We start from the raw sequence: 24,480 nt of genomic DNA on the forward strand, positions 1-24,480 counted from the left end.
AACCATGGTGCTTCGTGGAACTTGTTGAGAGATTTAGAATCTGAATCACATAGTAAGAAGCACCAAGGGTCAAGACAAGCAGAACTGTCTGCTCTGGAGAATCAGAAACACCAGCTGGGGAAAAGGAGGTAAGGAACTTTATCATGTAAAGTGGCACCTACAAATGTGTCCTCATTTCTGTGAATTTGTTTAATTCTACTGTTTTAAAAATTATGACTAAAATATAAAAGGAATAAGCATCACAAAAGAATAATTTTAAAAAAAGCTTCTTAGGTCTGACCTAATGTTCTCTCAAACTCAATACCTCAGAGACAGTCAGAAAAAGAAAATAAATCACATCAGATATATTTTTTAAAAAAAATCATGTGCCAGAAGCCAAAAGGCTATGATAAATTTATAATCTGTCTGGTTCTTAGGGAGAACGGTCCACAAATTCAGCAAAGCACAGAAAGGGGGAAATAATAACCTAGTCATTTTAATATTGGTATTCTAAAGTTAACATTTATCTAGAAAACTCAATTCTTTGATGCTGAATTTGTTTCCCTTTTCCAAATCAATATCAAATTACTAAGAATCGAGGTTATTCAACGAAAGGTGAAAATTTGTCATTTTCATCAAAATCTGAAAATTTATATTTCATTTTTCTTCCAAAAATAGTAGTCTACACATGACCCTTATGTTCTGATCTTCCTTTTATAAAAATTTTTTTAGTTGTCGATGACCCTTTATTTTATTTATTTGTATGTGATATTGAGAATCAAACCAGTGCCTCATGCATGCTAGGCAAGTTCGCTACCACGGAGCTACAACCCAGCCCTGTCCTGAGCTTCTTTCTGAGATACTGTATGTGTTCATGATTTTCATCTCATTTATAATTTCTTATCTTGATTTTGGTTTCAAACTAGACTGTCAATGGTGCACGATTATGCTTTGCTTCAGGTGCTAATGAGTCTCAGGATGATCAGAAGCTGTGCATCTGATCTAGAAAACATGAGTGCTGCTGGTGGTTCCAGGTTAGCTCAAGGTTGGACATTCCATCGTGGATCCAGGGAAGCAGGTTACTTCAAGGGACATTCTAGGATATTGATGTATTTTAGGCTAGCCTTTCTAACTAGCCCTTTCATACCCCAAACTGAAATTAATGACAGCACAACTTTTGTTAGAGGACAATATCACAAAACTCTGAAGATTTTTATATGACTTCCTGAATAAAATACACCACCAAATGTTTCAGAGATAGAGCCGAAAGGAGGCTTTACTAGAAACCACCAACGAGTAGTTTTCCTGCTTGGAGGATGGCTCATTTTATATAAAAGCAAACAAAATGCAGAGTTAAAGAATAAGAAAAAAATCAGAGAAAGAGAAATCCAGGAGTAGGGATCCCAGCCTAAGCTATAGCATCTTGAATGAAATAAATTGTTGGTTGCAAGTGGGTTCTTGGGGAAAGAGGGGACAAACAAACTTAAGACACTGTCTGATCTCCCAAAGTTGTCAATTCCACTCTAGTAAGAAAGACTGATAAATGGTGTTCTATAAAATTTTTGTATCCATCATGCAATATATTCTACACAGTATTCTCTATGTACATGTAATTACAAAAGTTTCTTACAGAAAAAAAACCAGCATTGTTTTCAAATTTATTGTCAACTTAAAAAGACACATTTATCCTATTTAATATACTTTACAACTACCTAAAAACTGTTATCATCTTTGCAATCAAAATAAATTTAAATTGTACTCATAATCAGAATTAGCTATGCTCTGCTGTTTCAATGAGTCTGCTTTAACTTATAAGTATTTTATGTTTAATAGCATAGTAGCAAAAAGAAAAAGCTAAAACTATCAATTCACTCTCTGCAACTGCAATGTTGCCTCTACAAAATTTTGAAACTAAAAACAACTTACTTGATTTAAAAAGCAACATTTTCATAAGTAACAGAAATTTTATTTAATAACATGGTCATAATTTATATTTATGGTTTTAGTTTCAAAGCACTCTGTCACTTTAACAACAATGCAATATTGCCTTTCCAACAAGGTCTAATAACATTTCCCGCATTGAAACATGAACTTGAATGTGAACTTGAATAATTACTGTGCCGCTATAACTTGTAGCAGTAGAGACTTAAGCTATTTGAGAGTTGACATTTAACATCTGCAAGAATTATGACTTTTAAATGCAGCCAGCCATCAATAAATATCCCAGGTTACTAACTACCAGTGTCGTGTGAACGAAGAGACCTACCTCAGGCTGAGGGACAGCAGTTGCTCCTTCGACTTCAGTAGCTCCGCCACTTTAAAACTAGCAAAACCCAAGAAGCTTCGCTGATAATGAGAAAGAAAAAAAGGTTTTCATTAATTTCTGGGTTTTTTTCAATATTTTTGATGTCACACCAATCACACAAAATTAGTCTTTAGAAGAAAAAAAATATTGAATCTATTAGCCTAACAAAAATTTCACTGACAGAAATACCATTACCCATAGCATATCCTCCTTGGAGGTGTAAGTAAAGGGGGAAAAGCTTCATTTTGGTTAAAAACAGAGACCAGTGGCCTGGAAAATAACAAGATGTGAAACACAGCGGCCGTGACTTTTCCACGAACTGTAATTTTCTCTCTGTAAGAAAAATCTAGGGTAAAAGAAAAGATCATAAACTTTCAATATTTACCAATGCTGTAGTTCCTATTAGACTTCCTCACATCACTGGGATCAACAACTTTGTATTCCAGATATGAGCAAATCTGTTACTTGGAGCTATTTTTATGTGGGACTCTGAGCAAGTTATAAATAGAAATGCTATATTTCTCCCCCATCACAGAAACATTTAAAAGTATCTGTTTCCTTTGTTATTTCTTTACTGGCTTGGGACAATTTCATTCCAATACACACACACACATAAATGGTGCTTCTTCCATTTCATTTTCTAAAATTGCTTTTTAAATGTATCACACAGGGTTGTTGACTTACCTACGAATGCTTTCTACTCTTTTTGACTCAATGTCAATAAATAAAACCTATTTTTCCCCTCTTTTTTAGGATAAAAATCTCCCATCTCTTTTTAATATCCCCTGACTATTTCTGACTTGAAAGTCATATTATGACAATAATAACATAAATACTATCTCTCTTTTCTCAAGATAGAGAAGCAAGCAAGAAAATACCAAGTCCTACCATTACCTATGCTATTGCTGCCAAGCACCATGTAGCCACTCTCTAAGAGGTTAAGGCCACTTCTTCCAGAACTTTCTCTCATCTTAAGTCTGCTGCCAGACTACAACTGAATCAGAGGCTGGATTTAAGTAGTCTGAGGCTAAGTGGATTTTTTAGAAGAAAATAGGAAGTTATTCCATATGTAAAAGTCACAGTCTACAGGAAGCAATTGTTAAGCCGAGTTAGGGAAGAAAATCTGCAGGTGAACACTTTTATACCTCTTTCAAAAGTCCAACTTGGGAAAGGAGGTTCACAAAGGTTTAAAACAGACATTCGAAAACAAACTGGGTTTTGAAGTTGGAGATGTCTCTATTTATTAATGATAAACCCAATACATTAATTTGAAACTCAAAGCACTAATTTAGACACCAACTCAACAAAGCCATGAAAAGCTGAGGTTATATTATTGGATGGAAAATATTGGGCAAATATAGGGCTTTGATGAACAATGAAATTGGTGACATTTCAGCAAAGGACAGAAAACTCAGGAAACATCCAGCCTAAGAAAGCATTCAGGTCGTGTCATTAGAGACACCTTCCAGAACACTCCCATGTAAGGGACCACCTCTCCTCCAAATACGCACTCTGCTCTTCACCATTCCTTATTCTATTTTGTTTTTCTTCCTTGGGTTATCACCACTGGGCATACTATATATTTAATTGCTTATTTTTACTCTCTACAAATAATTGAGATTGGAAGAGCCACAAAGAGCTTTATTTTGCTTTCTGATACATTTTGCCTGCAAAGCACCCAGTAGGCTTGTGAAAAATGAATGAAAAAATGGCAGAGACTCAAGCTCTCAAGTAAGTTATTTTATTAGATGTGGGAGAAACACTCATTCTGCAGTTACTTATAAACTACTATAATTCACTGAGATGGGAAAATCAAAACAATTTTATACTATGCAGACTCTCTAATACTGTAGTAAACTTCATTCCAGCATTTTATATTTTAAAAATATGTCTGTCTCACTTTTTCTTTCACTGAAAATCAGGATTTTAAATTTAAATTACTACCTCTCACTCATTATTCACACTCAAGGAAAAATTAACACATCAGAAATTTCATAACCCCAAATTTCAAATTATTTTGTTTGCCTTTTGAGATCTCGTGGATAAGGATGAGTTGAGAATTAATAAAACAAACTGCACATGTCATGATATGATTGTGGTTTTTTCAGCAAGAACTGCACAAACATCCCAGACTGGAATGTAGCAACTAGAGACAGGTGGAGTGGCTATTTTTAGACACAAACTACAGACACACCATAAGGCACAGCTGCAGGAAAACCTGTGACAAGCCACAGAATGCCTCTCCTGTCCATCAGCCCAGAAGTTCCTGCACAAGCAAGGCCTTGCTTGTTCATCTCCTAGCCAAGCCCAGTGTCTGGAAAAGAGGGGATGTGTGCTGTGACTTTTGCTGTGCTGTGAGCTCACCCAGTGGACCAGGGCAATAGGCAAAAGTCAAGCTTTTCCACCACAACTGTTAGTCACATGCTTGATCTCAGGATAATATCAGAACCTTCAGAAATAATGCAGCCTGTTGAAATTAACATTGGTCATGAAATTACATTACAAAAACTTTTCAAACCAGAGGAGGTATGATTTAGATACAAATATTATCTTGTTTATTCTAAAAATAATTGTATTTGGGGACTTGGTATTAGATAAAATGCATTAATGAAATCCCCAGATTTAAAGATAATATATACTTGTTTCACACTGTAACACCAAAAAAAAAATGGAATTGCCTATGCATTTACTTTTGAGCAGATTTTTATTTGCTTACTTCACCTTGACTGATATAAATAAAACCAGGATCTTCCCCATTCCTAAATTAGAAAACAAATCCTACAACTATGCAGTTATTCATGGGACTCACTGTGAGAGAATGAATGAGAGAAAAATCAGTCTTTTCTCTTGCTAAGATTTTAATTTCCATGGAGGCAAAAAGCTATTTTATCTTTGCTGTCACTGTGATCATAATCACTGAATTTAAGAGGAGTTCTTTAATTTTAGCTATATTTCAAATATAATTCAAGTTATGAGGTTTTCTGTCTCTCTTTTGGTGCTATTTCTATAGGGTAGAGAATAAAGACAAACAAAAAGTGAAAAGCCTTATTGAAGTTGGAACTTAGAAGGTGGGAGCGTGGTCCTAAATTATGAATTGGAAATTTAGATAATTAAATCACCTCTCCCAGTCTCCAGGCTCCTTCTCCTGTGGGGGGCACCGTCAGGTCTTACCATGTTCCTTATGAAGTCTCTGATCTTGGATAAGTTGCTCTACTACTCTAGGCCTTAGCTTCTACCTTTTTAAAAATGTACATATAACTGTATAATTCCCATGGTTATTATTTTGAAAATCAAGGTAATCCAGGCAAAGCACTTAGGACACTAACAGGAAAACAGGAAGTACATCATAAATATCAGCTTGCACAGTGATTGCAATAACACACCCAGAGTCAGATGTCTCAGAATGATCTTCCGTCCACCTTAAATACTCCGGAAAAGGTAGAGAATTAAAAAGGAATTGGAAAAAAATAAAGTCTATGAGAAATGCCTTCCTTACAAAAAGAGAGGTGTGTGTAAAATTAAAAATTAGATTCAGGAGAAATGTAAATGAGAAGAAAATCTAGATAAAAGGTGGAGAAAATGAAGATAAGTCTACACGGTCTTGTGCAATTATCACTGTTAAGAACATGTAACCTGGGATTCTGTAGAATTAGTTTATGCAGACTGTTTAAAGGACAGTAAGTTTTCTTAAGGCATCACCAGTGAGTAAAGGAAGACAGTTAACTGAATTAAAATGCAGAGAGGTGAAGTTGGAACCTAGGCTTCTTGCTTCTCTGTCTAGCCTTCTTTCATCTCTATCACACTGTGTCTCATTTCCAGGAGAGGTGGCAATTCCCTTCCCTTCTGACAGGCTCTCTGCCTGCATAGTACATGTCTCTGACCCTTCTTGCCTGCTTTTGTGACCATGAAACACTCAGCATTATCATCTGGTGTACAGATCCCAAAGCTGATGATCTTTAAACTGCTCAATGCATGATTTCACTCATTCACCTGGCTGGAGAGTAATGTCAAGCAGGGTGGAAAAACAGGGGGTGAAGGGTATGGGAGGAGCCTGTCACCACCTCTGGATCTCTCTAAGGGAAGTGTAAAAATAGTTTATGCTGGCAGCAATTGCAGGAACTCAGAGCAAGTCACATAGACCCCAACTGCTCATTAGGTAATTCAGGTCTATTATGGCACCCTGGTCACTCAAAGGGCATTAAAAGAGGTACAACCCCAAGCTTATTGCCACACTGTGGTCAAATCTCCATTCCCCATGTTCATCTCACAAGTCTTTATTCAAAGGATAAATTTCCTTTATAGCACAATTGGAATGATCCTCTTAAAATTTTTCCAACTACTATCCAGAGCTGTACTACAATGGGTAGACATTAATTTAAGCTTGCAAAAGTGTCTGCTACACGTTGAAAATGTTCTTAGTATACACACTGGATTTAGAAGACTTAGCATCAAAAAGGGAACATGAAACACAATGTTAATTTTTTGTATTGATTACATTACAAAATGATGATATTTTGCATACAGTAAATTAAAAAGAACAAGTTTCTTTTTGCTTCATTTTAAAACAAGGGTACTAGAAAACTTTAAATTACATATGTGGCATGCATTTTTGTGGTACACACTTATATTTCTTTTGAACACAGTTAGTTTAAAGCTTAAAGGAATATCTCAATAACACTTGACCTCTTCTCATAAAACCATATGCAGGATATATGGAGTAAGTTATAGAAGGTCTTTAAAGAGCCAAAGTTGATATAAGGCTGAGACACGACATCCTATACATATAACTTAAAGGACAAGTTTTTCTTTTCAAAGCCCAAATATTCTTTTCTTCACTGCCAACCATAATCAATTTGGTTACATGGTTTCCAACCCCATGAAAAAGGGAAAAGAATACATGAACTATTAACATTGAAAAAAACATACCAGAAAGGAAAATAATTGGGAGGAAATCTCTTAGAAGTTGATGAACCACCCAAAGAAAACATTAAAATTCATTTTATGGTACAACCATTTATTACAAAATGAATCTTTCCTCTGAATATACTTTCAAAAGCCTAAGAGCACAAATTGATACCTATTTGATTAGATCATCACGAAAGGCTTGGATGCACCCAGTAAATGTTGCTTAAGAAATACAGTACACTCTTTATCAAGAGGTTCATTCATTTATTCAGGTTCAAGGAGAATGAACTGGTTTAAATCTTTCTCCTGGAATTGCAGCATCACAGGGAGAAAGAGGGTCATGCAACTGTGGCTGTGAGGAGCTGAGGCTCAGAAAACCTTCTGGGGCATCTGGGGAAACTAAAGGAAGGCCTATATAGTGTGAGCACAGAGAGTTGTGGGGAGATCGGTCTGAGCAGTTGAAGTGGGAAACAAATTATGGAGACTCACTTGAGGCCAAGGAAAGTTGCTCATCCTATCCTCAGAAAGAAACTGGAAGCTTTTGTTAGGCCAGTCTCCAGTGACTTCTTCCTACTCCCTCCTTACTAGCAGATGCTCAGATAACCGACATTCTGCTCAGCCAATTCAACTTGCATGTTGGTGCATATATTTGGAGTACTCCCTTGGCAGGTCTGGAAGTGACTGTTGTCAGTGACGAAAAATGAATCTAATACAGTGCTCTACACATTCACTGGGAGAAAGTTGTCAAGTGCTTGTAGGATTTAAATAGGCCTTTCAGCTGGCTCAGCCCCAGGGCCTCCGAGACTCAACTTTCTTCTGGACTTTTTTCTCCTCTCTGAATGCACAGGTTGCAGGGAATCAGCCTGCTGAGTTGTATCTTGTCAGGAGCTGTCATCTCCAACTTTAGCCTTGTCTAAGCCGAAAGCATCTGCTATCCTCTTGCTTTTCCTAAATCTGAAGCCTGGAGATACATTGGTCCAGAAGCAGCAGGAAAATCTCAGCAGAGTTTGCCAACACTGGACTGAACATCAAAGGTCATCCCTCTTTTGACCTGCCTTACATGTTTAAGTGGCAGGAAGCGAAAACAACAAAGTCCCAAAGCTGTCCTCTTCCTATGGAGGTGTACCTCACAACTGTAATTCCCTTAGTCTCCCGATGGTCCAGGAATATTGGCTACGAATTTCATTTCAGCTACCTGCAGAGCGATCTCTGTGCTGACCTCTAGTCAGCTGAACTACATATATTTATTTGAGGATGATTTTCAGGAAAGAAAGAATGATTTCCATGCCATTCAAAAAATATGTTACAGTGCCTCTTTGAATGGTCACACCCTGCTAATTCAACTCAATTTCACTCCTCAGCTACCAGGCAGGAGGCCAGAGAAAATTCAAATGATTAACTAACAAACCATGTGTGCACCTTTTGGAAATATAAGAAACACTTACCCCAACTTCTGGTGGGGAATCTTTCTGATCAGGTAGGACACTGGTTCGAACCTATGGAGAAAAACAAATATTTTCTACATGACTTTGGAGTAGAAACTAGTGCAGAAGCTTCATACAGGTGCTGGATTTCAATTTCCTTCTTCTGGTGTTAATTCAGACTCTGGTTAATCATTACCGAAGGTGCCTGTGCTCAATTCCCAAAGCAGTGCAATACAGCTGTCCTTTTATAGTTTTTAAACTTCCTGATTTTCCTAAGTGGACAGATCCTTGCCCCATTGCCTCCTTGTCAAATATAGTTAGATCCAGGATTTAGGAGAATCGCCTTTAATCTCTTCTAAAAGCAAGCTTCGTTCATCAGTCAAAGGAAAGAGAGTTGGTGTAGAGAAAGTAATTCCACGCATGCTCCACAAATGTTCTTTGAACGTGTTCCAAAACCCATGCTCCTTATAGGATACCCCTTCCACATGAGAATTCTGGGTCAAATAATCAGACACTGCTGTCGGAACTCATTTGAAAATAATTCTCACTTGGGGAAGGGGGAATAGGATCAAGTAACCAGTCATCTGGGGGAAGTTTTGATATCAGCATTCCATGTGAAATGTCAACCCCTTGAATAATGAGAGGACATATATCTTCTACTGAGTGGCAATTCTCAGTCTTGGCTGTACACTGGAATCACCTGGAGACCTTTGCAAAATATTGCTGCTCCTCCCTTCCCCCAGATTTTCTGAATATAGTGTGCAGCTATTGAGTCTAGGGTTCTCTTAAGAAAAAAAATGTTTCAAATGGAAATAAAAAAGTCATGATCATCTTTATCTTCTTACTTCAGAAAAAGATAGTCAAAGAAAGAAAAAAACATAAAATGTATATCTAGGATGACTTCATTTGAAATAAAGATGAGATAAACCAATTGAATGACCACAGAGCAATATATGAGCTCAGTCTGTAGCATTGGGGAGCAGGGATCTGCAGAGAGGGATGGGGAGCAGCAGACAGAAGGATTCCATGGATCAGTATTTTAGGGGTCACTTTAATGAAATCCCTTTGGAGGTACAGCACTTCAAATCATACTTCCCCTCAAATCCCTTAAGTTCTGACACAATGGACCATACCAGGTCAGGATGCAGGATGCAGGAATGCTTTTAATACCTCTAACAATGTCAAAAGTCTTGACTCATATACTAAAGGCCTGCTGATCTTTAACACAGTTTCCATTTCCTTAAAAAAAATGGTGCAAGCCATGGCAAAATGTGCCTCTCCATTTCCAGTTGAACACTTGGCTTTAGTTTCTTTATGACAGATCAAGCACTATTGCTTGCACGATTTGTCAGTCATTATGGTTCCAAACTGTTCACGAGAGCACCAAATAAGTGACAGGAGAGATCCCAACAGAGTAAACAACACAATTTATAGAATGCACTTGACTTAGAATTGTGTGATAGAGCAATGGCTTGCCAGGAGCATTTGCAGTTAGCTGAGTAGCTGCCGTCACATTCTTTACCCAGGTGTACTGTTCAGTCTCATTATCTGAAAGTCATCGGCTGGCCTGGGAGCAGAAGAGAACTATATGAGTAGTGGGTTGTATGGACTACAAAGTGCATGTGAATACAGCAACTCTACATACGGTGTGCATGCCCATGTAGATATATATATATAATACATATATATACATATACACACACATATACATATATATGCATATATGTACATATAATACATATACATATATAACTCTAATATGGTAAAATGAACTATATATGTAGTAAATAAATGCACATATATAACATAACACACACATGCATATGTACATTATTTTTTAAATCACTTTCCATAGTGGTATGCTTGAATTTACTAATAAAATTTAAAAATCCAGGTTCAACATATATCAAAAATCCAGGTTCAACATATATCAAATAATATGAAGTATCTGGATTATGTATGTGTGTTAATATGTGTGTACTAAGCTGTGATTAATGATAGACAAAGATAGAATAATATTGACAATGCCAACAGGGACCATTAAATGCTTATATGAATTTTATCATTCCTTATAAATATGATTAGATCATAGGGGAAAAAAAAGAAGATTCATACACATAAAAACAAATTCTAATTCATGGACAAGTTTGGCATGTTCTGAGTATGTTTTTATGTGTGAAGGGGAAAAAGAGAAAATGAACTACTTTTTCGATTTACATAGCAGAAGCATGAGTACAAGTTTTTCACTTTTCCTATAAGGAAGAACATTTAAATCACTATCAAGCTCCTGAGATAGAATTGAAAGATAAAATTTTGGAAACCAATTCCAAATTTTTTAAAGTCAGATTTTCATATAAACATTTATTTAAACCAGTAAAATATGTACAGCTCTAAAACTTTTATGTTTAAGTTAGTACTACTTATATTTTGGTACATAGGTTACATATCACTGATTTTTTTTTTTTTTTTTTTTAACGTAAAATCTACCCCTTGCTTCAGTGAATGCAAACCAGGTAGCAATCACTGGGTTTCCCAGGGTCTTTGGGCCTTGAGAGTCTAGAGGATGGGATAAAAGTAAACCAATCCAGTACAAGGTAGTGAGTACTCTAATGGAAATAAGGGCATTTGCTCTGGGCATTTGAAGAGAAGAGTAATTCAGCCTGTCAGTGATATAAAAGCTCCACAGGAGAGGTGGTCTGAGTTTTGAAGGTAAGCAGGAGTTTTAGTCAAGGAAGGATACAATAAAGCAAGAAGCCACTTAGCAGGCATGAACCATGGAGTTGCCAAAGTCCAATGGTGTTCAGGAAAGTGTGCCTACTCTGGTGACGCAATAGGGACTTGTGAGGAAGTGACAAGCTAAACATGCTCAGGGGAACAGGTGGGGGTCACAAGCTAAACATGCTCAGGGGAACAGGTGGGGGTCATGTGCTGTAGAGGGTACCCTATTGTGTTATAGAATTGGGGCTTCATTCCATTTATTTATTTGATGCAACAGGAAATTAGGGAAGGTGCTGGATAAAAGAATGATATGAGCAGCTTCCCTTGAATCATACCAGTCTCCTTGGGAGAGTTATGTACCCTCTGTAGGCCAGCTGCCTTCCTGTCTTTGGGTCAGTTCTTCAATGGGGAATTAATAACAGACCCTATAACCTTGTTCTCTTACATCTTTTTCAGTCCTCAGAACAGTACCAGACTCAGAGAGAGAAAGCAGCAGGAAGTGACAGAGGAGGAGACGGAGTGAGGAGGAGGGAAGAGAGAAAAGAAAGGAGGAAGGGAAGGCAGAGGGGAGAGATGGGCAGTAGGGAGCAGGGGGGAACATGTCACCAAAAAACACTAAACTCTGAAGAAAGTTAGATGGGGCCTCTTGACCAGGAAGGGGTGAAGCGGTGGTTCTCATGGCAGAGAATAATAATATTTGGAATATTCTGGTTCACTGACAGTGTCATGCCTCCTGAGAATTACTGGCCTTCCTCAGGAATTCATTTTCCCTTTTTTGGTCTCATCAGAAGCTCCCTGTCTGTCTGCACCATATCCCTCCTGTCTTTTCTTGGAACAGAAGAATGTCTGCCTGACTGACAACCAAAAGCTCTTGCAGCGTCCTTTGGTCTTGAAGTTGATATCACACTGCTGTTCACTGCTCTGCTTCAGCAAGGCAGAGCAGTTAATAGGAATGACCCTGTAGGAGATCTTGTTATGCATTCCATCTTGACTGTGCCTTAAGTTCATAAGAAACAAACGAATTTGCTTCTCTATAAGCCTCAGATGTTCCAAATTCTACTAACCAAATTCACCCTGAAAACAAAACAAGACAAAGCCAGATAGTACATGTGAGTTACATGCAGTCTCCCATCAACTGCTTGGAGTCTATTTCACTGACCTTAACTGCTCCCAAGCAAGCTTGGGCTACCACTCCGGCAGGTGGACAACACTTAAACATTCCTTAAACTAGTCAATCTTGCTAGAAACGCAGCTCTACTGGGCTAAGGTGAACACCGCCATGGATTTCATGGGTAAGTAGGCAAGAATGTGGCTGCAGGAAATGCTAGAGCTTTCTTGGGGATCCAAATCCAGAGGAGGGGGTCACATGGCCATGAATCAGCACACCAGGGTGGCAGTGCCTGGACCATATGCAGCTTCATGACCTCATGGGGGTGAGTATGAAACAGCCTACCCTAGAAAGACTCAGCAGGAAGGCAGAGGGAAGGGTGGCTTATTCCAGAGGGACACTCCTGGGTAGGGAGAGCACCCAGGTCCTCTGCCCAGAGTATTGTCACATCTGAGCATATCTCTGAAAATGAATGCAACATCAAAACACATTCGTCTCCCCCCCATATAAATTTCAATTATCGATGTATCTCAAATTCAAATATACAATTATCATCACATTCACCTGGATAAGACACAGATCTACATTCATATTTGAACACATGGAAACCTGACTGAAATATTTAGCTTCCTTCCCCAGTATGAATTTTTCTGGAAGGAAGCTGTTTAGTTGGGATTATGTATTTCAGAATCCCTTTTGCCCTGGCACAGTCCCATAACTCATTCATACCAATAAAGTATATATATAAGTGATATTTGCTACACCCAGGAATTTCCAGAAGTGGATATAGTATGCTCTCTCCACTGCCTCTTTCTCCTCCTAATGGTGAGAAGTAGAGGGGTCCAATCCTTGGGCATTGACAGAGCTGTAACTGGGTCTCCAAATGACCACATGAAAGAAAGTCATCTGGCAATGACCACTAGCAATATTAGACAATTAAACTACTGTACTGGTTTTCTACTGGTGGATAGCAGCCCGCTGCTTAAAACAATATCCATTTATTTGCTCAGTTTTGTGGATCAGAAGCAGGCATGGTATGGCTGGCTCTCCATGAAAGACCCACAAGGCCAAAATCAAGATGCCAGATGGCTGTGTCCTGATTGGGGAATTTGCTAGGGAAAGACTTGCTTCCAGGTTCCCTCTGGCTGTTACTAGACTCCAGTTTCTTGCAATTCTAGAAGGTTCTCTTTTTCTTGATGGCTGCCTGCTGGGCCACTTTGAACTGCTAGGGGCCACAAGGCAGGGATGCTGGGGTGTGGCCTCCTCCACCTTTAAATCCAGCAAGAGAGAATTTCCCTTGCATCAAACCCTTGCACTTCAGATCTCAGTCTGCAGGAAGAATCCTTTCCCTTAAAAGGCTTACCTGAGTCATTCAACCTTGCCTCAGGATCTCTCTTTCTTTTTCTTTTTAATTTATTTTTTAACACAAACATAAAAACATAAAATTGTACAAGTGGGGTACCATGTGAGAAACACCTAGACGTTGCATGTTTTTTTATTTATTTATGTATTTATTGGTGGTGCTGGGAATTGACCCCGGGGCCTCATGCATGCTGAGAAAGTGCCCTACCTCTCAGCTGAATCCCTAGTCGTCCACAATGTTTAAAATCAGGTTTAACATATCCATCTTCTCAAACATTTATCATTTCTTTACACTGAAAACATTCCACATGCTTTCCTTCTAGTTTATTGATATAGTACATAATTGTTAACTACCATCACCCCACTGTGCTATAGCACACTAGCACTGCTTGCTTCTCTCTGACTGTAACTTATTACCATTGACCAACCTTTCACCATCTTTCCTTCCACTTTCCTCCCCAGTCTCTCGTAACCACCATTCTACTCTCAAGTTCCAGGAGAGATGATCTCTCTTTTGTAAGTCAACTGGGCCTTATAACAAGACCTAATCATGGGAGTAAATGCCATTAATACCATAGTCGTGGGGATCACACTGCCAGGTGCGCCATGGTGTGGCAGTCTCAGGGACCATTTTAAGATTCTCACTACCACAGTGATTGAGAAATAAACACATTTTGCTAAGACACTGAAATCTGGATGTTTACATTTGTTTCAGCAGTCAGCATAATTTAGGCCTCTCATTTGTTTTAAATGGAATTTCCAATTCAGTTTATGGTCAAGAGGAAATAAAGCAAAAGAGCTCATATTCAATCTTAACTTACTATTTTAAGCTCACAAATATATATTAAGCACTTCTTATGACTCAGACACCATTATAAACATTGGCAACCTCAGAAATTAAAGAATTAAGGAGACGAAAGTTTTTCTTGTTGTTTTTATTGTTTTGTTTGCTTTGTTTTGTTTTGTTTGTTGTCCTCAGACAATAATGACAACGTGGTGAGAGTTGAAACTTCTAGTAATAATTGCTAAGAATCTTCAATGTTCTACAAGTTATCAGTGAGTCTTAGAAAATGATTTGGAAATTGTTTAATTTTTATCCTGGATGGAAAGAATGACATATAAGCACACCTACATGATTTATACGCAGAATGTTAGAGATAGAAGGCATCTTAGAGTGAACCTAGAAAAAGCACCTATGTGATATAAAAATTGTTTAAAATTTTTTGAAATGTTGTTAGACCTTTATTTTATTATTTATATGTGGTTCTGAGAACTGAACCCAGTGCCTCACACATGCTAGGCAAGCATTCTACCACTGAGCCATAACCTAAGTCCTATGTGATATAAAAATTTTATCTGCAATATCCCTGGGAGGTACATTTAAAATTTCTTCTTGAACATTTTATGTCTAGCTTCTATCTCACAAATCAGTATTTTAGATGTAGTGTGCAAACTAACATTCCCAAGGGCTCTAGGCTCTTAATGGAAGAGGCAGGCTGGGTATAAGACACAACAGGCACTGGAGAGGACTGTGGAGAAATGCAAATCACCTTGCCAGTCTATATGGAGCAGCGACAACCTAGCTCTAAATTACTAAAAGAAATTCCTGAGAAAGATTCACTCAAATATCAACAATGAGTAGATCCTGGTTCTTTTACAGGTCGGCTATTATTTGTATGTACTGACATTTGCCAAAAACGCGGCTAGTCAATGAGGTGGGTGGATCAAAGCAGGTCTCCCATGATTTAAGTGAAAATAATTTTAGAAGTGCTACTCTAAAAGAGTTGTTACTGTGTTGGATTTTTTTGTTGACTGTGACAAAATACCCGAGGACAATCAGTTTTGAAGGATTTTGGCTCAGAGGCTTCAGTGCACGGTTCTTGGTCCTCTTGCTTTGGCCCTGTAGCAGCAAGGTACATCATGACAGGAGCACATGGCAGCGAAAGCTTGCTCACTTCATGGTGGCTGTGAAGCAGAGAGGAAGGGGCTGGGGTCCCAGTGTTCCCCAACATTCCCTTCCAGGGCATACAATCATTGACCTCATTTCCTTCCACTAGGTCCCACCTTCTAAAGGTTCCACCAGCTCCCAATAGCACTACTGGCATGGAACTAGGCCTTCAACACATGGACCTTCAATTCAAGGTCTATGCCATCACATTAACTCAGCAATACATAAGAATCAGCTAGAATGTTTTTTTGTGTGTGTGTGGTTATTTTTAATGTCTATTCACAAGGCATAGCCTATTATATTTCATTCAAAATACATGATGGTAAGCTCTAGCCTTTAGTATTTTATAAGGCTTGCTCTTTACTTTATTCCAATGTACAGCCAAAGTTCATGTAAAGAATCACTGCTGTAAATGTGTGAGATTTTGTGTGCGTGTAAATGCTGTAAAACTAGCTCCAAATCCTATGAAAAAAAATCTCAAAAAATGTGTTGTGCAGTGATTAAGCCATAAATTATGCTCTATTTTTAAAAGACAAAGTCGTTCACAGGATCTCAGAGCTGGAAGGGGTTTCAGATGATTTTAGGCAACATTTCTTAAAACTGAGTGTGCATTCTCATCCATCACCTGCTGGTCTGCAGTTGTTGGGAGGGTTGTCTGAAGACCACTCTGTAGAAGCCTGTTGGAGATGCAGAACCTCAGGCTTACCTCAGCCAGGCCAAATCAGAGTCCTCAGTTTAAAAGGTTCCCAAGTCATTCTCACACAAAAGTTTGAAAAGCTCGGGTTGAGAAGAATGTGCATGAATGAAATGGGTTATAGATGAGAATGGGAGATGATCATTAGTATACAAACATGCCTGAAACAAGGAATGCAGTTGGTTATGAAGGCATTTAGCATGTTTTTTTTTTGTTTGTTTTGTTTTGTATTTTTTAATGACTGACGACTATAAAAGTTCCCGATGATGTCTACTACCATAGAGGTGAAATCTTCCTTTATGAGCAAATATCTGCCGGGCAGGGTGGGAGGGTTGTACTCTTTAATCAAGTCAGAGATTGAGCTGTGGCGGAGTTGGGTTGGAATTTTATTAAGACTCAGTATCCTGGGCTGAATTGTTTCCCCCAAATTTATAGGTTGAAGCCCTAGTACCTCAAAATCTGACAATTTGGAGAAAAGTTCTAAGTGAGGTGATTAAGTTAAATGAGGTTTTTAAAGTAGAACCCTAATCAAATAGGACTGATTTTCTTACAATAACAAGAAACACCAGGAGAGCTCACGGACAGAGGAAAGACCAAGGGAAGAGGCAGCAAGAGGATGGCCGTCTGCAAGACAAGGAGGGAGCACTTAGAACACCTTGACCTTGAACTGCCCAGCTCCAGAACTGCAAGAAAATTAATTTCTGTTTAAATTCCCATTCTGAGGCATGTTTCATGCACAGCCCTGGGGAAGATGCTTGTTCTTGTGCAGCGTGGCCTTCCAGATTTTAACTAAGAGCAGGTATGGACATAGATTTTCATCCCTGAAAGAACACAGGCAATTCTCAGAGGTTTCAGTGTAGCTCTTAAGCATTGTGCCCTAAACAGAGCCGCAAAATCTGTCGAAAGATTGTAGAGGAAACCTAGCTAGGAGCCTGAGCCTGCTTTGGACTCCAAATTTGTCATTCTGGCTATACATGCAAATGGGAATCTGTAAGGAGTTCTCTGCCAGCTCTTTCCTTCTCCTTGATCTTAAGACTTGTAGCTCCAGGGAGAGTCTATGAACGCCACCATGTGAGAAATAGTTTTTAATCCTTCGGTGTCAACTTCAGGGCTTCCTCTCTTGCCTGTTCTTTTTTTGTTTTTCCCCTTTTTTTTTTCTTCCTCTTTTCCTAAGCATTGTGAAACTGTGGGAGGTTCACTCTGCTTTTTATAAGTCTTTGCCTAGTACTTGAATCTCTTGCAAAGCATGAGAATTCAGCAAGTTTCTTCTAAGAAAAAGGACTGCTTCTGAAGGAAGTCTCCATTTCTCTCTTCATCCAACACCACTGCTGAAAGCTTTGCTAATCTCTCTTATTCTAAGCAGAAGTAGCCCTATTCTCCATGGCCTATGCCTCTGCTCACTCTCAAAGTTAGAATAGGCCCCTCGATGAAAAATTACTGCTCTTCATAGTTCAACACTGAACGGTCCTCTTTCCTCTAGAAGCTTATTCTTGTCGTCTCTGCTTCCACAGCTTGATGAGGCATTCACATGTGTGTAATCTGTCTGGCTTTTTTCTGAGTGTTGTCTCACCCCACCATGAATACACGTATGTGTTTTTGGTACCAGGGATTGAACCCCAGGCCTCATGGATGCTAATCCTATGCTCCATCACTGAGCTATGCCCCCAGTCCCTGAACTTTTTAATATCCAAAAGTTATTATAGGAAAGCTAAGCAATCTTCCAAACATGTGTCTAAGGGATGAAAAAAGATATTCAAAAGAACATAGATAAGTATGACTGGAAAGGGGAAAAATGCCATTATGCCTTAGACTGTCTTTTAAGTCTTTGGTAAAACAGTTACAAATGCATATCTATAAGTAGTTCTCTTGATAAACAGCTTTTAGTCTGAAGCCTAAACACCAGCCAGAAGGATGATGGCTGTCTTAGACTCGACTAGGTAAATGTGATCATCTTTCAAATGTCAATGCACACAATGCCAAATTTTGTACACAGAACATTCTATAGACTTCCAACATAAAAAGAAATAATAGTTCAGACAAATTTAAGCACAGCTTTGGTTTGGATGTATCTCATCTCAGTGTTTTCCATCTAAGGCAGCGATTTTCACACCACAGCTCTCTAGTCACATGGGCCCCTTTATGTTTAATTGGTGTCTCTTTAAGAGTTCTAATTTCTGTCTGTGAATACACCATTATACTAAATTCCACCGGTCATACAGGAGTCATGTGGTTCTTTAGGTTAATGGTGACTGCAAATGTGGCTCCAGAGTCCCATAATTCCGAGCATCCCTGCCGCTACCCACATTTTATTCAATTTCCCTTTCCAAGATTACAGGATCTGTTGAAGGCAGGTGAAAAAACCCAGAACAACAAAAATATCTGTAGGTATTTCCTTCCTAAAAGATCCAGGTTCTGCTAAAAATAAGAGATGACAAGACTGAGGTTGCATTTTCATGAGTCAAAAGGAAGTCCTGTGTTCTAAGAGCCAATTCTCCTACACTCCATACTGCTTACTCCCGGACCTTTCCAAAAGAAGCACAAGATGAGGAAAGCAAGCATCATCCAGAACCCATCAGCTTTCCTGCACTCTACCTATAAGCCAAGTCCTGTCCCACACATTTACGAAAGCTCAAAGGACAATCCTCTAAAGAGTTGTACCATTCGAGACAAAGATTTTCTTTAAATGTTAAGATATGTTTAGATCTTTTCAAAACACAAATAAAGAACAATGGCACACCATATGTTGCAAAAATACAAGCTAAGAATATGCTTTCCAGGCACATAAGAGAACAGTAGACAACTTGCTAAGTATCTGTTCTGTGTAAGTGGAGGACACCATCTCTGCTGACTCACTGCTACAGTTTGAATCTGAAATGTCCCTCAAAGACCCATGTAGCTTGGTCCCCCTCTTAGTGCTACTGAGAAGTGGCAGAAGCCTTACTACGTGGGAAGTCTTTAGAGCTTATTAGGGGTGTGCCTTGAAGGGGGAGTGGAACCCCAGTCCCTCTTATTCCTCTTTTTTACTTCCTGGCCATGAGGGAACAGTTTTGCTATGCTATATGCTCTCGCCATGACATGCGGCCTCAGTCACAGCAAGGGGACCAAATCAATCATGAACCCAGACCTCGAAAACAATGAGCCAAAATGAACATTTTCTCTTTATAACTCGATTTTCTCAGGGACTTATATAGTGATGAGAAGCTGAGAGATAATTATGTGGATATTATCAATATATGAAATATAGAGAGAACTCAATTCAAATCCCAAGTACTCTACAACACACAATGAGGTCACACCTCAACAACTGCCTTTATCTCCCTTCCTCTCCTCCTTCCACCACGTCAACACGCAAATATCATTGTACCATCATTCGGAAAAGTGGAAGGAGGATCAGTAGGTTGATTCCTTATCCAGAGCACTAGATCTCAATGGAATCTAGACTATTCTAAAAACATCCTACCCTCAAGAGAAATAAAGGGAAGCTTATAGTTGGTAAATAACGATAATAAGTGCAAAGAAAATGACAATAACTGACTTTAGCTTTGGTTAAATTATTTCAGGGCCTCGTATATTAATTATTTTACTTGTATTATCTAATTTAATTCTGATAGTTCTGTGTTGCGTTATTGATTTGCCATTTCACAGATGAGAACACTGGGTTTCAAAAAGTCAGAGTAACTTGTTCAAGGTCACTTCATGAGCAAGTTGCAGATTTGACACTAGGTCTGCTGCTGAAGGCTGTGCCCCTAGCATGGCAGTATGCCACTTATAAACCCAGACTAATGGTGACTTTAATTGTCTTCCCTAGGGTTGCTTAATGAGAGTTTTAAAAACCAAAAATCTATTAGCCTCAGGGAATAGAAACAGACACAATTCATCACACTGCCAGACTCAAAATCACCATCTTATGTATTAACAGCCCCCAATTAAGACCACAGCCATGAGTTAATGAACAAGCCATTAGACAGAGAACAGCAATATCAACACAAGCACATGTCTATCAATCTGTTGCTCCTTGGAAATCATTAGTCCCATTGATATGAGGCTAAATAATTTCTAGGTAGCTTCAAAACTACTGTGATATTGCTGAAGTATTTGAAGATGGATCATGTACAACCTGGACTTGAGTTATTCTTGTCAGAGGATCATGAAGTTCTGCACAATGATCAATTGATTTAAATGATATTAACTTAACAAAGTATGTTTTGTTCCTTGAATTGGGGGGGGGGGCGTCTGTGGGTGGGCATGAAGTGGAGAAGTTATTGGTATAGCTATCCAGAGAAGTACTGTGCTTACCTCCGGGCACAAATGGGAGAGCCACCACAGGAACTCTATTCTACCATCACAATAGTTGCTTCTTCTGTGGAATTTTACCAAAGCATCCCATGGTGTTTTTGTTGTTGTTGTTTTTTGTTTTTTGGGGTGCTGGGGATCGAACCCAGGGCCTTGTGCTTGCAAGGCCCATGGTTTGATAAGTGATTCTCAACGTTGGCGGTACACTAGAATCACCTGGAGTTTTTTAATACTGATGCCATTGAGCTACTTGTATCCATTCCTTTAATTGGATGATTCCTAATCACACAGAATTTTCTTGTACTGCTTCCTTGTTCAATTTCATCTGCAGAACAACCTTGGGAGAAAACTGAGGCTCAAACTTCAAGTAACTTTCAACTTGTAAGAACAAACTCAAACCTAAGTTTCTCTCCAGGTTGTGTGGCTGGTAATAAGCAGTGGAGCTAATATTTCAACTTGAATCTGCTGCTTTTGCCAACCAATGCTTTTAGACCCTCTGCTGTGTCACTGAACGTGGGAATAAATAACAGTAGCAGCCCACTACACCAAAGGCATGAGTTGCAGCAAAGCACCCAGTTTCCCTGCAACAGTGGGTATCACGAGGGCCTAGCGGCACCCCAGATAGGGATGAGGGCCATTTCTTTTCTCAAGGAAACACCTTACCATGGTGGCCACAGTCTACTTCCTCACTCAGTGTCACCTTAAAGGTGTTACATTCAAGGTTGTGGGCTCTTTCCTGGAAGCTAATAAGAATATGCAACAGTGTCTTCACAGGAAGAGTATATTTGAATTTTTCAAGTATTTCAGTAGGGTGAGGGTTCCTTTCCTGTAATAATCCAGGTGCACACTGAGTGCTGGTGGCCACGGGAACAGCACCTGGTTGCAAGATGCCTGCAGCTCATATCTATTCAAACCCTCAGTCTTCAATTCTCAAGTGTGATCCAAGTGAGGGATTTGGAAGGTCAAAACTATCTTCATAATAATACTTGAATGACAATTTTCTTTTTGACTCTCATCCTTTCAGGAGGGTATAGTGGAGTTTTCCAGAGGTTACAAGATATGTGATACCACAAATGACTGCATATAGAAGTAGACTAGATGTCACAATGCAGGTTTCCCCTATTGGTCAGGCATGAAAGACATTTCAAAACTAAGACAATGGCAATCTCAGTAAATGTTTTTGGTTTTCTGAAACATGATTTTCAAATACATGTATTATTTAATATGACAGGTTTCTTATTTGTGATTTCATATTAATGAATAAATAATTTTTACATTTTCTGAGTTTTAATTTCTAATACAGGAAATATCCAGAGTCACTCAATGTAAATAAAAGCCCTTCAAGATTCTCAGTATGTTTTAAGATTGTAAAAGGGTCCCGAGATCCTTTACATTAGAGAAACACTGCTACAAGGGGGTCTCAATATTGGATCAATTTTACCTTTTTTAAAGAAGGTTTGTGCTTCAGCCTCTGTATCAATGGCAGACGTGATGCTTACTGAGGCACCTGATAGTCTGGTCATCCTGGAATACAAAAGGTCCGTGCCTTGCTCTCAGCGCCCTCTGCATGGGCTGGTCTTTCACTTTCAATGCAAGGGATATAGTTGTGAACAAGGAGGGATCATTGCATGGACCACATCCTAGCATCAGGAAGAGTTAGGAAATATCAAGATGGGTAAAAAAAGGTGTAATGGTTTGGGTCTTTGATGTCCTCCCAAAAGCTCATGTTAGGCAAGATAGGAATGGTCAGAGGTGAAATGACTAAATTATGAGAGCTGTAACCCCATCAGTGGATTGATCCATTTAATGGATTAATACTTTAAAGGGACTACTGGGTGGTACCTGTAGGCAGGTGAGGCCTGACTGGAGAAAGCAGGTCACTGGGATGTGTCTTTGAACTGTCTGTCCCTGCCTCCTGGGGCTCACTGTCAACGCTGTGCCACATGCTGAGCAGCTTTCCTCCGCCACACCCTTCCTCCATCACGTTCTCAGGCCCTGAGCAATGAGCGGGCCCGCCATGGACTGAACCTCTGAAACTGTGAACCAAATTAAACTTTCTCTCCTCTAGGTTGTTCTTGTCAGGTATTTTGGTCACAGTCATGAAAAGCTTTCTAACACAGTAGGAAAATAGTGAAATAGAGTAATGGCAAAAAATGTAACTAGTTGCCAGGTACTTCTTCTATAGTGCAGGTTTCTCTAAGCAGGTGACTTTGATTAAAACCTGCATAATGAGGAAGAGCCAGAGAGAGAAAAGAAGGAAGAATGTTTCAGGCCAAGGTAACATCAAATGCAAAGGCCCTGAGGCCAAAGTGGCTAAAAAAAAATCAAAGAAAATGAGAGGAAAGAAGTAGGAAGCAGGGTCAAAGAAAGGCAGGGTTCCAGTAACACAGGTTCATATTATAATTACAATAGAAAACTCTAGCAGGGTTTTGAGCCAAGAAGTGGTGTGATCATTTTCATGCTTTAAAAATAGCATCCAATATGTGGAGAACAGACGGCAAGAGGTCAAGAGCGGAAGGAGAAGCAATAGGAGTCATTTACAAATTAGAGTTTTATCCCCATAACTCTACTTTTTTTTAGAGTCAAGATAAAGCCAGGTATATAGGTTTTAGAGGAATAATCATTGAGTTCCCTTGAGTTCATTTATTTCTAAATATTTATAGAAAGCACTTTGATACTGACAGAAAAACAAAATGAATACATAAATTTCCTGTAAGTGTAATTGCATTCATCTATAAGGATAATAATGCGCGACTGGTCACACAGATATTTGTGGGTTAACAATTATTTAAATAAATCTAATGCCGCCTAATAAATGTTGAACTATTCATTCCCTATTTACATTGTGAATGTTTAGAAATAGCACAGCTCTTAAAATAGAAGGATATTTCAAAGAAGCTTGCTAACTCAAAGCATGAGGGACCTGAAATCACTAAGAAACATGTATACACTGAGTGATAATAATGATCATAATTATTAACGAAAGCCAATGAATAAGACTGTTTATGAATGGACTTATCTCTTCTGGCAGGCTCCTCTGACAGTACTACATAGAAAATATCTTCATTGTTACTTTTTGTATTTGGACTTCAAAGATCCATGACTGGCAAACAATGATGCATGCAGAGAATACGAGAAGGAAGAAGAGCACCTTTAATTTTTAAAGAAACCACTTATTTCTAGCACCAAGAGGCCTATTCATGGGACTTCTAAAAAGCATCTTTCCATGTGGGCACCATTTTGCATATCACTGGACCTGGATTCAAATCCATCTCTGGATTTTGAAAGTTAGAATTATGAAACACTCTTCATCTGTGCTGGACCAGAAGAGGCCTGTGAAATGCTTCTTTTATTTTATAATCGGTGTTTTTTTCTGCATGTTTTACAGGGTAACTGGAAGTCAGACCCAGGAATGCGTGTGTGCACACAGGCACGTGCTGTGAAACCGTTCGATTCCACTAAGTTGTAATTATTCAACCAATGCCAAAATGTTCCTGCTACCCCAAACCATTCCAAAAACCTAAAGAATATATCTTCTTTTATATTTAAGGACTTCAATATCTCAAGGAAACTTCTGAAACCAGAATTCTTACATTTAAAATTCTTAACATTGGAGTACCTTTGTCATTTATAATGCATGTTTTGTGCCTAAAGTGAATTTATCCTCAGTATTCTTGCTGCCTCAGTACTTAGTTGCTGGCTAAGTTGGGGCTAACAGGTTCAGGAATTTTAGAAGGAACTGTT

The 24,480-nt window shown here is 38.8% G+C and overlaps 1 protein-coding gene across 1 annotated transcript in view; it reads right to left on the reverse strand.

Annotated features, from left to right (window-relative positions):
• Nucleotides 1-24,480, reverse strand: part of Inpp4b (inositol polyphosphate-4-phosphatase type II B) — a 784,856-nt gene that overhangs the window by 255,872 nt on the left and 504,504 nt on the right. Inside the window, exons 10-11 of the mRNA XM_047566293.1 lie at nucleotides 8,635-8,685; nucleotides 2,246-2,325 (exon numbers count right to left, since the gene is read on the reverse strand). Coding sequence (XP_047422249.1) covers nucleotides 2,246-2,325; nucleotides 8,635-8,685 — 131 coding nt within the window. The remainder of the gene's footprint in view (nucleotides 1-2,245; nucleotides 2,326-8,634; nucleotides 8,686-24,480) is intronic.

This window comes from Sciurus carolinensis, chromosome 10, assembly GCF_902686445.1.
Source record: "Sciurus carolinensis chromosome 10, mSciCar1.2, whole genome shotgun sequence".
Lineage (NCBI taxonomy): Eukaryota > Metazoa > Chordata > Mammalia > Rodentia > Sciuridae > Sciurus > Sciurus carolinensis.